The 19121-nt window shown below is 51.4% G+C and overlaps 2 protein-coding genes across 2 annotated transcripts; both read right to left on the reverse strand.

The window, feature by feature from the left end:
* Positions 1–6558: 6558 nt before the first annotated feature.
* LOC120696197 (putative F-box protein At1g12855) lies at positions 6559–7956 on the reverse strand. The gene has a single exon (XM_039979334.1). The coding sequence runs from the start codon at positions 7914–7916 to the stop codon at positions 6732–6734; it is 1185 nt and encodes a 394-aa protein (XP_039835268.1). The 5' UTR covers positions 7917–7956; the 3' UTR covers positions 6559–6731.
* A 10045-nt stretch (positions 7957–18001) lies between these two features.
* On the reverse strand, positions 18002–18745 carry LOC120695547 (secreted RxLR effector protein 161-like). The gene has a single exon (XM_039978765.1). The coding sequence runs from the start codon at positions 18743–18745 to the stop codon at positions 18002–18004; it is 744 nt and encodes a 247-aa protein (XP_039834699.1).
* Positions 18746–19121: the final 376 nt, after the last annotated feature.

Here is a 19121-nt window from a genome sequence, read left to right on the forward strand (position 1 = left end):
AGTGTGCTGCCAAACACATTGACAATGGGTCATATGTTGCAAAGGAGAAAATCCAGAATCATATGAAATCATGGAGCACCAAAGTATCAAGCAAGTGCTTGCGGATCCGCTTACCAAAAGGCCTACCGCCCAAGTCGACATGGGTTTTACAGGAAGCCTACGATTTCTGGATTACTAAAGGGCCCAAAGAAAGGTTAAGGTCTTATTTCAATACAGTAAGGTACATTGTGGCTGTTAAGTCTGACGGTAACTAATAACTGTCATGATGAGGCACGCTCTACGTACTGATCTGCAATGAGATGAGGCCAATAGCAAAGTAACTAAAAAGAAAGTAAAGAGTTAAGTTCAAATTGAGGAATTTTAAAGTATAAAGGTGAGATCAAGGGGGAGAATGTTAGTATTGATCTCCACTGGGCCAGTCCAACGACTGGGCCAACCTTGACTCGCGTCCTGATCGGGGACGCCCAGCCCAATATGAGGCTGGTGGGCCCCCGTCGCGCAGCTCTATAAAGTGGAGGTGGGATTAGAGGCTCAACACACGAGGTTCGCTGCCGCTACTGTTTCCCACCTCCAAACCCTAGCCGATCTACGGGAGAGGCTGCCAGCGGCGGGAAGTCCACCGACGCCACCGTCCTCGCTGTGGCGAGGACGTCACCGCCATCAAGCCATCGTCGCCACTGCACGGCGACGCCGCCGCCCCTGCGACGTCCACTCCGGTGCATCCAAAAGAGCGCCATGGCAAGGGGCAGCAGAAGCAAGGTATTTTCCTCTACGGAAAGCTATTCAACCACACGATCTACTCCTAGCGATCCAAAATGTCCTAACAATATTCAAACATCACATCCACGCTGAGGGCTCCACGAATATCAGAGACCCAGCGAAGATTGTCTAACGCCTCTTGCACTGTACGCTTGGCTGTAGCTCGCTTAGGGACAGTAGCAAAGAGCTAGGGGGAATTATTGTTATATGTGAGAGCACATTAGGTGAATACATGATAAACATGTTAAATTTAAAGCTCATATTAGAAATCCTGATAATATATATTCACCCAGACTTGGTGGCTAATATGCGCTGATAATCATTCAACGGTATTCGCGTCCGTTTACAGACTATTGGGGCAGCAGGACTAACTAGTGTAATTGTCATATCCAGCAATACACAGAGCCGTTCCCCAAACAGCTGGATAAGTGTACTTTAGCCAACACTTTGGAATTATCGGGTTCATTAGATTCAGTTTAAAACCCCACCCTTAGTTTAGGGTTTAGGGTCACCTGGAATACTCTAATGTATTGCACTATGATTATAGCAGCCCATAAATTAGTAGTTGTGAAGGTAGCTCACCTGGAACACTGTATGTACGTGATAACTCGCAGGAACACTCCCGTGAGTTTATAATCCAGGATATACTAGTGATACTGTGACTGATAAACCTATAGATACTCACATATGATTGTACCAACATTCACTGCTCACCTCCTTTTGTTCACAGTCGGACTGAATGTACTTCCATCTGGATCGGTCAAGATATGAGAGTTACTTTTGTGACACTCAGAGTATAGACAATATATATTCGCTGGTTATCTATCATTCAAGGCAGGGAGCCCATCAAAATGACTGTATGTTATATGAGAGTTACATCCTATGGCCAAGCATTGTCCAACACTCAGCTACACCTCTTCCTCAGGGAATTATTCGGCTTTGTTTCCTAGGAGTGTGTACAATGCTTGGCCATAGGATGTAACTCTCATACGTTTGCCATCAGAATTGGGAAATCGACAGTTCAGCAGAGATGGAAAATCTGGGATATGATTCTGGAAGTATAACTCTGTCCAGAGTTGAAGAAACCACCAAGGGCCACCTCCTTTAATGGATTCTACTTCAAGGAGGCGTGTGGTATGCAAAGACAGAGTCCTATACAACTCAACAAGGAAGAGCTTCCCTATAGCCATCTTTTTGCCTTGAGCTAAGGAGTGAGCCAGATTGAGATAATTTCTAGTAGGAGTAAAGAGGGGCCACAGAACATAAAATGGTCAAGCCATAGGTTCAGAAAGGCAGTATGTTCCCTAGAGTCAACTGTACCTTTGGTTTTTGCATAGAGCTCAATGTATTGACTCCAGTTTTTAGTTGTGGCTTTATCTATTATCTGATGGGTACACTTCGGCAACGAGAAAGCTGAAGGACAAGCAGAGGTGATGTCTAACCCTGTCAGCATGGCCACATCCATCAGAGTAGGGGTCATTGGTGCATGGCCGAAGAAGAAGCAGTTGAGAGCATCAGACCAAAAATAACTTGAGATTTTCAACATGTTCTCCTATTTTTCAAGCTGAGCTAAGGATAATGGCAGCAAATCGGCTATTCCAGCTGATTGCCAGGTGGCATAATGTTGTTTTGATACTCTCTTATACCAAGCATCCCAACCTTTGACAGGGTGAGGTTAGGCTCTAAGTTGGTCTGTGAGGGAGTTCAGATCTGGATGCTGGACAACAAAAGGGATTCGTTTGGTCTCTAGAGCTATTATGTCAGAGGGATCTTCAAAGGATTGCGGACCTAAACTCAGAGTATTGGGATTTTCGGTTGGGAGTAATATGTCTTGCGCCTTCAAAAGCAAGAGGATAATCTCCTAAGGGTGTTATTGCTGAAAGACTAGCAGGCGAATTAATAAGAAAAAGGGGTTGAAGTTCATACCTTCAGACCAAGAACTTCAGTCACTGTGTCGTTTCCCGCCATTGGAGGATTGATGTGTCTGAAGCGAAGATTCATCGGTGTTCGAGGTTCTCTGTTTGGTTTGATGATAAAAGCTAAGGGGCTCAGCTGGTTTTATTTGAAGGCAAGACTTAGTTCCAGTCCGGTTCTGAAGGTGTTTCCGCTTTCGTTTCGGAAACGAAAGTTCAAAATTTCCATATCTAGCGATAGGAGTTTTGGCGGGCGGATGTCATTTTCGGAGTCAATTTGGTCAAAACCCGGTGTGCCGGAAGTTAACGGTCAACAGTCGCTTTCAAGGAGTTGATTTTCTGACTAAAAGTTCATGAGCCGATGCGATGCCATTGGCTATGAAAAGAAGATTTTTTAGCTTATATCGATTGGGGTTTTATAAAAGCTGATGCGGTGCCATCGATTTTCTGAGTTTTCTTTCATGGATAAAATTAAAAAAGGAAAATGGATTTCGGAAGATAGATTTTATTCATGATGGATAATTTACATACGGGAAAAGAGAGTACTTTACAAAAGATCTCTTTTCGACTGAGATTAATCTACTGAGGCTATTCCTCCTAAGAGCCGATTTCTACGGCTACTATCCTACTCCCGACGCTGACGCTTCGCCAGAGGGGCCTCCTCGACGATTGCGATGTAGTCATCGTCGTCAGAGCTGGAGAGGAGGATGTCCATCACTTCTCTGTCGCTGTCGCTACCGTTGTCGTCGCCGCCGTCGCTGCTCGTCTCGTCGTCGCTGAAGCGGACGTGCAGCTGGGAGGACACTTCCTCCTCACTCTCCTCGTCGTCGTCATCGCCGGAAGGAGCCTCCTCGCTCTCCTCATCGGAGAGTCCTGGGCCGTCCCAGGACTAGAGGTCATCGCTAGCCTTTGGGATCGTCTTCTCCTCATCGAGGAGAAGAGCCGCCCTTGAAGCGGCGGTGGAGCCGATGATACTATCCGACGTGGTATGGTCGGACAGATCGGGGTGGGTGTCGGTAGAGAAGTCCCAGAGGATGTTCTCATCTTCCTCCGGCAATGCAGGTGCCGGAGGGCTGGCAGTCGCCGGTACGGCTCGCGCGGAGGAGGAGTGGGAGGAGCAGAGAGGGAAGAAGTGCTGTCGGCCATGGAAGAAGATGGGGTTTTTCCGCTTCGGTTGAGAGGAGAAGAGGATTTTCTTGGCTTTGGGAGGAAGAAGGCATGTGCAAGTGAAGAAGGATCGATATGCACCTTCTTCTCAGGCTCTTTGGGCTTAAAATGTGCCTTAACCTGGGCAGCCACAATCTGAGTTATCTCCTCATCAGTTCTATCGTAGGCTCGCTTTGCAAGTGATGATGACTTGGATGATTTGCTTTTCGTACTCTTGCTCTGTGTTTGCTGCGAGCCCGACCTTGCTAGATTCTGCTTCCTCTTTTTAGGCGACGGCAAAGGTGTTGGATTGCGGGGAGGTGTTTGGGCAGGCGGGGGTGATGGATTGTGGGGAGGTGTTTGGGTAGGCGGGGGTGATGGATCGCGGGGAGCCGATCCCGATGTCTTCCCAGCACCCACAAGTATAATGTAACACTTTCTCCAAATGATGTATCCATGCAGAGCTTCTCCAAGCGTCCTTACCTCATCACCTACTGTAACTTCGAGACCTAAATCTTCAAAGCCCCTACAGAGGCGTTTATATAAGGGGCCGTTTTTCCTTTTTTTTTGTTAATTTTGTCTGCGGGCCGAAATGGCAGCCCAGCTTCTTCCGCGTTGGCCAGGCTTGTTTTTGTGCGCGCGCGGCCCGGCGGCGGCTCGGCCTGCCCACGGCAGCGCCGCACCCCGCGACCCAGGCCACAACCTGGGCCTGGGCCGGGAATCAGCCTCCCCTCCTGGGCCGATTCCAGCCTGGCGCGGCGAGGCTCGGTTCTAGTAGTCGGATCTGATCCGACGGCCGTCCGCCCATTTTGGGCGATCAAAACCGCGGCTCGCGCGGCTCTCTGGAGAAACCCTACGCCATTTCTTCCTCTCCCCGTCGCCTCCCTCCTCTGTTCTTCTCCTCCACCGACGCCGGCGAGCCGAGCGCACGAGAGCGAGGCGAGGTGGTGCACCGGCCTGGCGCGCCATGGGACGGCTCGCCGGCGAGCGCTCTCCCCTCTGGGCGAGAGCGCTGCCGTCGAGCCGCCTCGCTACGGTGCCAGTGGGCACGCGCAGCGCTCCCGTCGAGCCGGGGCTACACAGCGGCGGCGGTGGCGGCTGTGGATGCCCCCCGGCGATGGCCAGGTAGGTCTTCTTCCCCTCTCGGTGTGAGTTTTCTGTGCGGGATTGGGTCTAGGGTTAGGGTTAGGGTTTTTAACTGATCCCCTTCCCCTTTTCTCTTTCTGTGTTGAGTCTTCTCTGTTTCTGTCGATCCGAGATCGATCTGTTCTTCGTCTTTCTCGATTCGAAAATGAATCTTTCTATTCTGATCTAGTCTAGGGTTTGGGTTGATCCGCCTGGCTCTGGTACCATTGTAGGTTAGGATCACCGGTCCCAAAACCCCTTCTAGTTCTCTGTTCTCGTCTCGAATTCTATAGATCAATTCGGTAAGAGAGAGAGAGAGAGAGATGGCATACCTTCGGGGCCGAAGTTAGTAGTGGGGACGTACGCACGGCGCCGATCGGCGTCGATGCGTTCCTCGGCGTGTCGCTGCGTGTCCACTTGGGCACCGGCGGCAGCAACACCTTGCACGTCGGTGACGGGATTGGCTACGGGTCTTGCCGCTGCAGTGTCGGCGGGGTCCTGGACGTCGACCATCGTGCAGGGTGGACGAGGGCGAGCGGCAGCGGTCGTGAGCCTTCCGAGTCCCTCCGCGCTAAACCCTAGATCGGCGGGTGTGTTCTTGGGCGATGTGGGGCGGCTGTGAGGCACGGCGAACGTTGGTTCGTGTGCCCCGGCCGCCCCCCTTTTATTACTGTAGCGCATGGGACCGGGGGCCACAACCAGGTAGGAGTCGTTGCGCGCCCCTGATCATGGCGCGGTCTCGCCCGGCCATCCTAGACCGGGTCGAGATCAAACTCCAACACAGCATCCCGCGGGACTTCCCGCTCTTCCTCACATTAGGCGGCCGGGACTCGCTGTCCGACCCCGCAAGCTCTTCCTCACATTAGGCGGCCGGGACTCGCTGTCCGACCCCGCCGACGTGCGCCTCCTCCTCGACGACCTCCGGGGCCACGACCAGGACAAGCTCACGGTGCAGTACCTCGACCAGTTCGCGCACCTCGACTTCGTCATCGGCGTCTGCGCCAAGGACTACGTCTACAAGGACATGATCGCATTCTTCGACCGCTTCAACTAGATAGCACTACTTCGGTGGGTGGTTCCGTCCCAGAAGACGAGAAAAAGGGAACAAAAGGTCACTGGGCCGTGCATAGGATAGGAGTGAGTATATCAGAGGTTTTTTTTTGAGCTGGATATATCAGAGGTTTAAACATAGTACCACTACTACTACGCAGTAATTAAATAGATTAAGGATGAGAGAGAAATGAGGCTACTGGTAATTAAGTAGCTAGGTGGGAGAATGTGGTCCCTGGAGGTCTGGAACAGCGGTCAGCCGACCACACTATTGCAATTGCAAATACGCAACACGGAACGCTAGTACTACCTCATATAGCCCTATTACGTGCACAAATTGGTTTCACAAGAACAATGGAAAGATCGTGCTCTGTTAGTCTGTTTTGAGTACAAATAGCACTGTGGTTCGCTTGGGACTATAGTCTGTCTGCCGGTCTGACTCCGACCTATCTTGCCATCTTGGCCACAAGAAGGTTTCAAGCAAACATTCTTCTCCTTGTGCTCCAAATATTCTTTACCAAATCGTCCTATTCAAGGATCACATATATACAAAGACAACACATCCGAAGCGTATGCAACTATACAATGCTACACAAACAAGCATCAGCTAACTTAAAAGGCTTTAGTCTTAATCTATACTCCTACAGAGCAGCAGAGAGCAGGAGACGTCTCAGACGTCTCTCAACGTTGTGTTGATCCTATGCTAATGCTAACGTCATCTATTCTACACCTAGCAGGCTATCGAGAATTTAAGCTGTACACGTGGCCATCAGCCAGGCAATCCGACAGGTACAGCGACGACGGCACGAGCCAGGCCTTGACGACACAGTTCTTCTCGCCGAACTTGTCAAACTCCCAGGCTCCGGTGACCTCCTTCCTCGTCAGGTCATACTCCAGGAGCCTCCACGTCGACCACACGTACATCGCGTCCTTCTCCGGGTGCAGCGCCAGGAACCTGGCTACGTTTCCCCTGCCCCCTCCCCCCGCGACGTCGACTTCGTCGAGCCTGACGGCGTGCTTCAGCCGCCACTGGTGCGCTGAGGGCTTTGAGCCGTCGTCGTCGTCGTGCACCCAGATCTTGAGCAGCGCGCCGCCACTGGCCACGTAGTGCAAGCGCCCGCCGGAGTGCGCGAGGCTGCCATGGCCGCCCACCGGCTCGGGGAGCTCGGCGACGGCGCACGCGAGGTCGCCGTGGTCGCCGTCGGCGGAGGCGACGACGTCCATGCGCACGACGCAGTCCGGATCGGAGGCGAGCGCGTAGACGGCGCCGCGGTGGAAGTGCATGGAGCCGGAGAGCGCGCCCGGGGGCACGCCGAAATCCGCGTCGCGCACGGCCCACGCCCACGCCTCGGACGAGAACATCTCCACCTCGGCCCCGCGCTCGCGCCACCGCCCCGTGAAGCAGACCACGTGGAAGCGGCCGGCGCCGGACCCGGACGCCGGGTCGAAGGCCAGCATGGAGAGGCGCGGGTCCCGCGACGGCGCCGGCAGCGCGGCCCAGCGCCTCGTGACGGGGTCGACGACGAAGAACCGCGTGGTGCCGGCGGCACTCAGCAGGAGGAGGCCGCCGCGCGCGTCGCAGGCCACGGCGCCCTCGAGGAACGGGAAGAAGCCGAGGTCGCGGTCCTCGAGCCGACCGCCGGCCGCGCACGCGAACCGCGGGGCACGGCCCCGGGCGGGGTCCTCGGGGAAGTAGACCACAGCGAGCTGCGGCGGGAGCCTGCGCCGGAGGTAGGCGTCGGAGATGGCGGCGCGCCAGGCCTTGGACACGCACGTGGACCGCGCCACGGACTTGACGGGCAGCCTGAGGATGATCTCCGCCAGCACGTCGTCGCTGAGGACGGCCACGGCGGCGCCCTCTTCTCCGTCGAAGCTCGTGGCACCGTCACTGTCAGTGGACGAGTGCCCCTTCAGGATCGCCATTGTTCTGTTCGTTCTCGGGACGACGCACCCAAGCCAGGTGACAGTGACACGATCGCACGACAGAAGAATTAACGAACTCGCGGAGAGGATGGATGCGGTGCGATGCTTGCTTGCTTGCTGGAGTAAGCTCCATTTGCGTCTATAAATAGGAGCATTAGGTACTGACCTCGGTAATCAAGAAATGCACGCATCGGAAAGGCGATGGAGTGTTTCTGCGTGCTTGGGTTCAAGCCTGCACGGCATCTCGAATCATTGAAGCCTGCGTGTCCGCCACGTGTCACTCTGCGCCAAACGATGGCCGTCAGAGCCCGCGCTGCCGTGCCACGTATATAGCGCCGAAAAGCTCAGGTGTCCCTGTTCCAGTTTCTTCGGTTTTTCCCTCCCGTCCCTCGTCTCGCGGTCTCGCCTGCCTGTTCCGCCGCGAGTCGCACGATCCGCGAGACGCCAGGGGCGGTGTATGTGAGTGCACCGGCGACGGCAACGCGGCGTTTGGGGGTGGAGCAGGCACGCATCCTCGGTGCGGACCGCACCACCGCGTCCAGTTGAACCGCCGGCGGGTGGTGGCCGCACCACCGGGAGTCCCGGACGGTTGCACATGCTCTGCTCTGCTGCCTCTCTGCTTAAGCAAAATCATCAGGCTCCTGATTTCGCGCGCTCGCACCGGAAATACTTCCTGCTGCAAGTTCAAAATCCGTGTCGAGTTCAAAATCCGGAGTATATCTGTCGTGGGGATTCTAGGGATACCCACAGCCGGGTGGCGGAACGCACCCACCTATTCCCAGTGAGGGAGTACTCGGGGAAGTACTAGGCGATGGGGCTGGATCTACACTGGGACAAGGGGACTCAAGAACACACGATTTAGAGTGGTTCGGGCCGCCGGAGCGTAATACCCTACGTCCACTGGGAGATGTATTGTTCTTGGTAGTGTGTATGAACCTATCCTCTGCTGGCCTTGGCTCTTGCTCAGCCTGGGGTTTTCTAGCGGCGCCCCCCTTTTATAGATCAAGGGGGAGCGGATACATAGAACGTTGATGCCCCGACAGGTGGGCCCAACGTGACTGTGGATACAGCGGTAGCGAATCTTCCCTCCGATATGCGTACTGCTGCTCCTCTGACACAGGGGGGTCTTCTCTTGTCCCGTCAGCTAGGTGCCCGTTGGAGTAGCGTAGCTTGCGGCGTGGCCTGCTGAGGCTATTATGTAGCGTCATAAAGGGCGAAGCCGAGCCGTCGTATCCATCTGTTACGGCAGACTGGCAGACGCGGCGTGGGCGGCGCCAGTCCCCCCACTACCTTGGTAATACGCGATCAATAGTGTCCCTGACTAGTCAAACGCCTCGGCTTCCTGCTATATTAATGCGGACGTCCACCTACCGCAATGAATGCGAAGGTAGGTGAACCTCAATATGGAGGCCAAAGGCTTCATACACGTGTCGGCCCCGGACCATCCTGAGGCGGGGCGTCGAAATCTTCCCTTGGAGAGGGGTCCGATTGCTATGCGGGGGGTCCGGGACCCTATGAGGGGTCCGGGACCCCGCGGGGATCCGGACTCCTCGGGAGGTCCGGAGCCTCGGCTGCTTGCGCTTGAGCGCCTGTTTCTCCTGGGACACGTGGCGTCCCCGAACCTTCCCCAGCCGTGGAACGGGTCCGGACCATTATCGGGAGGACAGGGCGCCGGACCGCAGGGGTCCGGTTGTTTGGTTGTAGTCAAGGATGACTACTAAGGCTCTTGCCTAGACACAGCAAGAGGGGGTACCCCAGTCCTGGGGTACCGACAGTGGCCCCCGGGCCCACCTCGGGAGAGGTACGAACCCGCGGGTGGGGCCACCACCGTGATGTGTTCCTACGCTACTTGATTGCGTTGGTGTGCTCTTGGAGAGTGCGGGCATCCCGGACCCCTGAAGCCGGTATGCCTGTTGCTAGGTTTAGGTACTAGAGTGCTCTCCATGGGGCGACGAAGGCGTAGGCTTAGGGTGCGGAACCAAGCTAAGCGGCTACACAGACTTCGGATCGCTCAGGGAGCAAGCACCACTTCCCGGACCTGGCTTTTGTCGACCCCGTTGCTGACAATCCGATGAAGCATGTTACCGAACCTCATAGTAAGGTGCAAAGAAACCAAGCCTTATACTAGAAGAGAGCCCGGGACCTCTAAAGACAGCAGGCTTGGATACTAGAGTACTTGTAACAGGGTAGTGAAGTACGTAAACTTATGGTACATTACCAGGCTAAGCCACGCGGAGCTTCTCTACCCCAGGATACAAATACCTCTTCTCCAGAGCAGGTCCTTAGGGGTCCGGACTGCCTTCCAGCTAGAAGGGGTGTCTTCACCTGACCACAAGCCAGCAACTTAACTTGGATTGTTAGCAATAAGGGAAACTCCGGTCAAGAGGAAAGAATAGATAAACCAAGGCGAATAGATGTAATCAGGGTGGAGCCTAGGTAAAACTGAGAAAGAAAATCTCCTTTATTATTGTGGTTGTCACGGTATACATCGGAGGTCGGGATTACGAGGTCGGACCTCCACCGCTCCGGACCGCTTTTGCCTGTTTGTGTGATAGGGCCAGAGGTCGGGTTTACAAGGTCGGACCTTGACCGCTCTGGACACACACGTAGACGCCACGCTATTACAAAGGAGGAATTCTCTTAGTCTTTTCTTAGGAGTAACCTACGGCTGCATGCTATACAGCGTGTTCTTCGGAGGTGAAGGCGCCCTGGACGTGCCTGAACCGCATCATCCAGCATCACCTCGGGAGCTCGGGGGACTCCTTCTTGCCTAAGAGCTGTCACATGCTTACATGGCATGGGACTAATTCTTTGGCTTTGAATGGAAGAGGCCCCCTCCCCCTGCCGTCGCCGTTGCCGATGGAAACCAGAGCGCTTGCGCAGCAGATGGACCGGTGCGACGCGTGGAGAAGTGCGGTCGTTCGCCGGCTTGTCCTTGGTGCTAGCGCCAGGGGTCCCCGCACGAGGAGGCGGGGTCCTGTCTGCAGCAGCGCCGAGCAACGCTGAGGTGGATCTCCGGCGCTGGAGACGGCAGGACGACACGGTCCACTTCCTCCGGGATGGCCGTCGGCTCCAGGCTCCATGTTGAGAGGAAGCCTTGAGCCGACACCATGCCACCGCAGAGGAGATGTGGCCGTTGCTTGAGAGAAAACCTTGAGTCGACGTAGGGGCAACAGCGCCCAGCGGCGCCTCCGCTGTGCGTCGCTACGCCGGCTCCGAGGTGTCGCAGTGGTGACGCACAGCAGGCGTCGCTGTCGTGCGCCGCCGCACCGAGGGCGTTGCCGCGCCGGTGCCAAGACAGGCGGAGTGAGTGTGGCCCTACCTTCCTTCATCTTCTTGTTCGTCGTTGCAGAGGATGAACACGGCCCCAGAAGCCTGAAGATCCAGTCAGCGCCTGTGCCTCCCCACGGACGGCGCCAAAATGTCGTGGGGATTCTAGGGGTACCCACAGCCGGGTGGCGGAACGCACCCGCCTATTCCCAGTGAGGGAGTACTCGGGGAAGTACTAGGCGATGGGGCTGGATCTACACTGGGACAAGGGGACTCAAGAACACACGATTTAGAGTGGTTCGGGCCGCCGGAGCGTAATACCCTACGTCCACTGGGAGATGTATTGTTCTTGGTAGTGTGTATGAACCTATCCTCTGCTGGCCTTGGCTCTTGCTCAGCCTGGGGTTTTCTAGCGGCGCCCCCCTTTTATAGATCAAGGGGGAGCGGATACATAGAACGTTGATGCCCCGACAGGTGGGCCCAACGTGACTGTGGATACAGCGGTAGCGAATCTTCCCTCCGATATGCGTACTGCTGCTCCTCTGACACAGGGGGGTCTTCTCTTGTCCCGTCCGCTAGGTGCCCGTTGGAGTAGCGTAGCTTGCGGCGTGGCCTGCTGAGGCTATTATGTAGCGTCATAAAGGGCGAAGCCAAGCCGTCGTATCCATCTGTTATGGCAGACTGGCAGACGCGGCGTGGGCGGCGCCAGTCCCCCCACTACCTTGGTAATACGCGATCAATAGTGTCCCTGACTAGTCAAACGCCTCGGCTTCCTGCTATATTAATGCGGACGTCCACCTACCGCAATGAATGCGAAGGTAGGTGAACCTCAATATGGAGGCCAAAGGCTTCATACACGTGTCGGCCCCGGACCATCCTGAGGCGGGGCGTCGAAATCTTCCCTTGGAGAGGGGTCCGATTGCTATGCGGGGGGTCCGGGACCCTATGAGGGGTCCGGGACCCCGCGGGGATCCGGACTCCTCGGGAGGTCCGGAGCCTCGGCTGCTTGCGCTTGAGCGCCTGTTTCTCCTAGGACACGTGGCGTCCCCGGACCTTCCCCAGCCGTGGAACGGGTCCGGACCATTGTCGGGAGGACAGGGCGCCGGACCGCAGGGGTCCGGTTGTTTGGTTGTAGTCAAGGATGACTACTAAGGCTCTTGCCTAGACACAGCAAGAGGGGGTACCCCAGTCCTGGGGTACCGACAATATCGTTCCACCCAACTATTGCATTTTTGTTTTAACAAAAATTGGGGTGTGGTATGGCTAAAATAGGAACTCATGCATGGAGATGATTTCAGAAAGGCAATACGATACTGCAAACCGAGAGGAGCATGAATTGTGCCTGCATGCCATGGCCTGCACTGATCGACAAAGTGACGGTGGCGTGTGTGCACGTCAGACCGAAGTAAGTCCACAAGCTGAAGCATGAGTCCACAAAGGCACAAATCCTTGTTTTCTTAATCGGCAGCGTCTAATGAACAAAGAACCAGGGAAGATTTGTGTAGATAAAAGAACGGACCATTGGTACGGTCCACACTCCACACACTATTGACGTGGAATGGAATGCGCCGTCGTGATTTTAAATCCTGTGGACCTTGAAGTTTATTAGACAGATCCAAGCAAACGGTGATGGCTTAAACGCCCTTGACCAAGCTGACAAGCAGGCCATAACGCCATGGTGGTGTCCAGCGTGGCCAATACTGCCCTCAAAACCGCCTTGTGGGATTATTTGTCCGGTATTTTAAAGTTTAGGGTGTTCTTTACCTGGTTTTAAACCTTAAGGTGTTATGTCCTCGCACCTCCAAACCTGATAGGGGTCATATAAACTTTTTCCATTATAAAAATAACCGAAAGAATTCACAAAACCTAACCTGTTTGGTGGCGCCGTGCATTAGCGCTGCAGACCTGCCACGCTGGCCACGTGTGTCACATGCCTTGGCACCACGTTAGTCTCACGTTGCGGCGCCACATGCCTCTGCACCGCAACACCTTAAACCCTTGGCCCACAGCTTTTCTCTCTCTCCTACTCCATTTCGAACCTTAAACCCTTGGCCCACGGCTTTTCTCTCTTTCCTACTCCATTTCAAATCGACGCCGGCCGCCGCCTGCCCATCCCACCCCGTCGCCTCCTCTCCCGCACGCTTAAATTGCAATGGCCTGCATCCTATATTTGAAGCGGTAGTGGCACGCTTCCAACTCTTGCTAATTATAATGACTTGGATCCAATTAACCTATTTATAAATTATATCTCATAATGTATATGTGGGTAATCTAAATGTAAATTTATGCTGTTATTATAAGTCATCTTTCGTAATACTCCCTCCGTTTCAAATTATAATTCATTTGACTTTTTTGACCTCAAGTTTAACCGCTCGTCTTATTCAAAAAATTTATACGAACATAGTCAAATTTAAGTTATTATTGAAGTCCTTTTATTAATAAAGCAAACCACAACAAAAGATATGATATTTTGCACAATTTTTTGAATAAGACGAGTGGTCAAACTTAAGGTCAAAAAAGTCAAACGAATTATAATTTGAAAGGAAGGGAGTAGTATACTGCGTAATTTAGATAATTAATTTAAGATAATTTTTCACAGTAGCATTTTTGTAATTACTATATTCATTTAGTAGGTTATCTAATTATCATATAATTTAGTAATTTTAATGTAAATTTAAAAGATTTTTAATAATAACATATATTGATATTTACTAATTTACATAACAACTAAAGGGTTAAATATATTATATATTATAATAGTGATCATGTCAATTTAATTTGAAAATGTATAGCTTGTACTCCCTTCGATTTTTTTATCGCCATGCAATACAAAATTGACTGAGCCGGCGTCAAATATATATGAACAGAGGTAGTATTAAACTATCTCCCATAATACATATTGTATTATGTGGGTAATTTAAGCGTAAATTTGTAGGTTATTGTTATTCATCTTTCGTAATAGTGTAGTGGGTAATTTAGATGATTAATTTAAGATAATTTTTTAGTGATGTATTGGTAATTACTGTATACATTTAGGAGATTATCAAGTTATTCTTATAATGGCATTATAGGTAATTTATATATAAATTTAGAGGTTTATTTTAATTTATATTTTATAATAGCATGATGGGTAATTATATATAAATTCAGGGGATACTTTAACTCATCTTTCATAATGGCATGGTGGGTAATTTATATGTATATTTAGAGGTTTGCTTTAACTCATCTTTTATAATGGCAAGGTAGGTAATTTTTTAAAAACATAGTAGATCCAACGTCTATTACTGTTTGGGCTACAAAATGCATGGCCAGATGTTTTGTTTTTTTACGAGAATTTTTAGAATTTATCTTTTATTTCTAGAGCATATGGTTATGATTAATCTGGAGGCACCGATCAGTAGTAGTAAGATAGTTTGGGTTTGTTTGCCAGAGTACTTCCGAGTATACTAAATTTTAACCTGATTCTATCCACACGGCAATTTAGTACTCCCTCCGATCATATAAATTACATAAAGAACGTCATATATTAATGACCGGAGGGAGTATGAAAATTATCCTAAATTAATCATGTGACTTCCACTATAGGGCTTGAGGGGCTGCTTGGTTGAGTTCCGAAATGTGCCAAGCTAAAAGTTGGGCAAGCTAAAATTTTGGCATTTGTTCTTTTGGTGTCAAAACTTCTGACAGAAACTTTGGTACAACGCTTTGGTTTTCAACCAAACGGACGTCAAATTTTTGGCCTGTCAAAGTTTTGGCTTGGCAACTTTTCAAACTCAACCAAACAGCCCTGAATTATTTCTTGCTCTCTGAAGCATCATTTAGCGCCTGATCGAAAGCACGACAAGATCATTTTTATGCGCCGAAACACACTCCTATTTACAAGTTTTTATGTTGGTTGGAAAAACGAGAGACATCCATCAATAAAAAATTCAATAGTTTATAATGCAAAGTATAAAAAAAAACAGGTAGCGATAAGTATCAAAGAGTGGGTTTGGTACAGAAAAATATAGGACCCATATGTTTTGAATTAGAGTGTGAAACTCTTTAACAGCAGAGACGGTGATACGTAGTGCATATTTGGATAAGATCTTGTATATGTTTTAGTAGGTTGTTTTTAGAATCCTCAAGACCTCAGGGTTCTTTTAGAACGTAGGAATTTTACAGGAACAATGTTGAAATTCTATAGAAAATAATTCAATCCATGGAAAAAAAGCATAGAGAAAAAATCATCATGTTCCAAACATGCACTTATTTTTAAAACGCCTAACCTACCATTCTCTTAGGGGGTTAGTGTCACGTTTCGTTACTACATAATAATTGTTTGGATAGATTGGCACAGACAATTTCTGGCTTGAGTGCTGCCCATGGCCAGGCTTAGGCATAGATTTTACGAGGGAAAGTTCTTTAACCATTTTAACTATGTTTGTATTTATAATTACTTATTCCATCTGTAAACACAGGGTATGTTCATCTCCATTAAATTTTAAAACACTTAATTTTCATCCTTAATGGTTTAGATAGTGGTATAAGTCTACATGGCGTGACACCAAGCATCCTACTAAGGTTGGAAACAAGCCGAGCCGAGCCGAGCCACTTAGCTTGGCCCGCTGTGGATGCGTGAGCCCAGCCATGATCAAGCGTTTAAGTTTTTTAACTCAGCTTTTAAGTTCCTTACATTCTCAAACAGTGATTAGCAAATAGTAAAAATGAAAAATGCATGATGTTTGATAAATGATCATCAGATGGGAATTATATTATAATCTAGTTATGCATGAGACTCTGATCAAGCCAACTATGTAGGGAATGAATCGGCTTTGCCCAAGCCAATGAGCTGCATAGGAGTCACCGGAGCTGGCTCTGAGCTCGGGCCGAGCCAAGAGCCAAAATTTCTAGCCGACGGCTTGGCGCTACGTCCTGTCTTGGACTTGAGTTGGAGCCTTGGACTTGAGTTGGAGCCTGGAGGCAGCCAGACAGAGACAGCCAGACAGGAGCATATTCAAATTTCTGCAGGAGCTTATTCAAATTTCAGAGGCCCCCCGGCCCGACCCCTGCCTTTCTTCTCCGGGTGATTGCTCTCTCTCTCCGACGGCTGGGCGACAGCCGTGATCGTACGCTCGGTGCCCAGGTCTTCGTCGGTCTCTTCGCCGGCGACGAGCAGCCAAAAGGTATCCCCACTCATTCTCTTCCCTTCCTGCCGTGCGGAGCTGAGCACCCAAACCCTAGCACTTATGCTGCCCGGCAATTATTATTCGGATCTCCTTTGCTGGGTCCGCTTCCGTTGGGAGTTCGTGGTTTCCTCGCTGTTGGTGTTGGGAGAGGTGAGTCGTTTTGTAGGTTAGATTTCGTTTCGGGGGTTCGATTGGGATGGAAGAGCTTCACCCTGGACATTTCGGAATCGATCGATGCACTCTAATCCTGGCTGTGGCTGCGCTATTTAGTATTAACTGGAAATTTCTGCTCGCGCTGTCCAATTTCGCCTCGCCGAATTTACGCCTCTGCTGTTTTGAAATGGTGCACTGATTTCCATGTTGCAGTTGGTGCCTAGGGAACGCTTGCCGCGTGTTGTATTGTTGTTGTCTTTTTTTCTAACTTATATTACCTGCGGGGAAAGTGCTAGAGTGTACCACTCGCTAGTATTGCTTTGGCTTTGGTACCACCCTGTATTGTTCTTGGGGAAGACGATTACTGAATGTAGTGTGCTGCTACATGATATAGCTATGCTATTGCAGTATGCTAGTGCTGTATGCTTATAGGGACCAGTCAATGTATTTTACTGAGTAGGTGAAATTTTATGCAAGTATGCTTGTGGGTAACGTGATATGTTGAGACTGTCCTAGGAAGAATCCTGGTCTTACTGCAGCAGTCAAGTCAAATCTAGTTGTGGTGCGCGACTTGTGTGGTTTCAACCAAAATCAGTTTGTTAAGTGGGTTTATGCTAGTAACTTTGTGGATTTCGTAAATGCATATGGTGTGGTTTTGTGACACTGCACAGTGTTACTGCTAATTTCTGCTGGCATGATTTTTACTGTATTTTAATTATATGGCTTTGATGGTTATATTGCATTGGTATTTGACTGCTTTAATCTGCTTGGGTAGTTAAGGATCAGTGATGGGTTGTTGTCTTGGTGATCCTTGTTCCAATGCCAATGCTATTGTGCAGGAAGTATGCTTATTTCTTAAAGCGTGTTTCCACGGTTGCTCATATTGCTTCCCTTGTGTGCTTCCAATTCTCTCCATGTGGCCGTTTTTCCCCCCTAAATGCTGCCTCCTTGGTTGTGATTTGTTAATGTTAATACACAGACTTACTTCATGCAGTTGTTTTCCAATTTCTCAGGTTCGTCTGTAGTTAATTTTGTATATTATTGTCTCTGAACGTTGGCTCAGCCTTGTTCAAGCCGACCCCCAAGATCGATGTGCCGACCACGGCTCTACCACTGCCGACCCCCACCAGCTCACGGACTCACACACGCACACGCTTGAGGAAGAAGAAGCTCGGAAGGTGGAAGCAGAGAGGAAACAGAGGAAATGGGTGCTGCTTAAATCTCTGAGCTGCAGCTACTTTTCTTTTATACACAAGTCAGTCAACATCTACATGTACAAGGCATGGCTACAGTGCTCAACTACTACCACTATCGTCATACTGCTACTGACTACAGCTACTGTACACTACTGTCACCATGCCGTCGGTGACGCAGCTTCACGCCGCCTGCGCAGAGGACAGGCATGGTAAAAGGGGCGGTCAAACGGGAGCTGCTGCTCCTACCGCCAATGAAAAGACAAGCTAGAGCAGGGGTAATTATCTAACAATTCTTTCCCTAATTGCACTGCTCTTGCTTGATCTCCTCGACCCCTATCTTGGTCTTCAGCTCCATGAGCCGAACTCGACCGAGAGGCTTGGTGAGGATGTCCCCGAGTTGTCGAGCAGTCTCGACGTACTCGAGCTTGATCAGTCCACCATTGACGCAGTCACGGATGAAGTGAAACTTGGTGTCGATGTGCTTGCTCCGGTCATGGTGGACGTGATTCTTTGCCAAAGCGATGGCGGACAGATTGTCCACTATCAGGACGGGTGCTTGGGCTTCTTCTCCAGCAAGCTCCCCAAGCAGCTGCCCTAACCAAACTCCTTGGCAGCACGCCATCGCCGCTGCAATGTACTCCGCTTCACAAGTACTCAGCGCGACGACCTTCTGCTTTAATGACTGCCAGGAGATCGGGCACGCTCCAAGGAAGAAGAGCACGCCCGTCGTGCTCCGCCGCCCATCAACGTCGCCCGCCATGTCGCTGTCGCTGAAGCCGACCAGCTCCAGCGCTCTTCTGCTCTGCCTTGGATAGACAAGCCCGTGTCCGCACGTCCCTGCCACATAGCGGAGCAGATGCTTGACCGCGGCGAGGTTATCCTCCCGCGGTTCCGCCATGAATCGGCTCACGTACCCCACGGCGAACCCGATTTCCGGCCGTGTGTTCGTGAGGTAGCGCAGCCCACCGACGATGCTCCGGTAGTTCGTGGCGTCCGCCAAGGGGGCAGTGCTGTCCTTCGACAGTTTTAGCTTCTCCTCCATGGGCGTCTAGCACGCCCTGCACTTGCCCATCCTGCTCCGCTCCAGCAGCTTCCTCGCGTAGGCGCTCTGGCGGAGCGTGATAGCGTTCCCGGTCTGCTCCACCTCAATCCCGAGGTAGTAGGTGAGCAGACCGAGGTTTGACATGTGGAACATCGCCTTCATCTTCTCCTTGAATTCATCGATGTCCTGCTGCTCGGTCCTGGTGACGATGAGGTCGTCGACGTACACGCCGACGATCATCAGTCTTCCCTGCGACCGTCGAGTGTAGAAGGCGTGCTCAGTGGCGCACTTGGTGTAGCCGAGCGATGTGAGGCTGGCGTCGAGCTTGATGCTCCACGCGCGTGGCGCTTGACGTAGGCCGTAAAGTGCCTTGCAC

The sequence above is a fragment of the Panicum virgatum genome, chromosome 2K (genome assembly GCF_016808335.1).
Source record: "Panicum virgatum strain AP13 chromosome 2K, P.virgatum_v5, whole genome shotgun sequence".
In the NCBI taxonomy this organism is placed as follows: Eukaryota; Viridiplantae; Streptophyta; class Magnoliopsida; order Poales; family Poaceae; genus Panicum; species Panicum virgatum.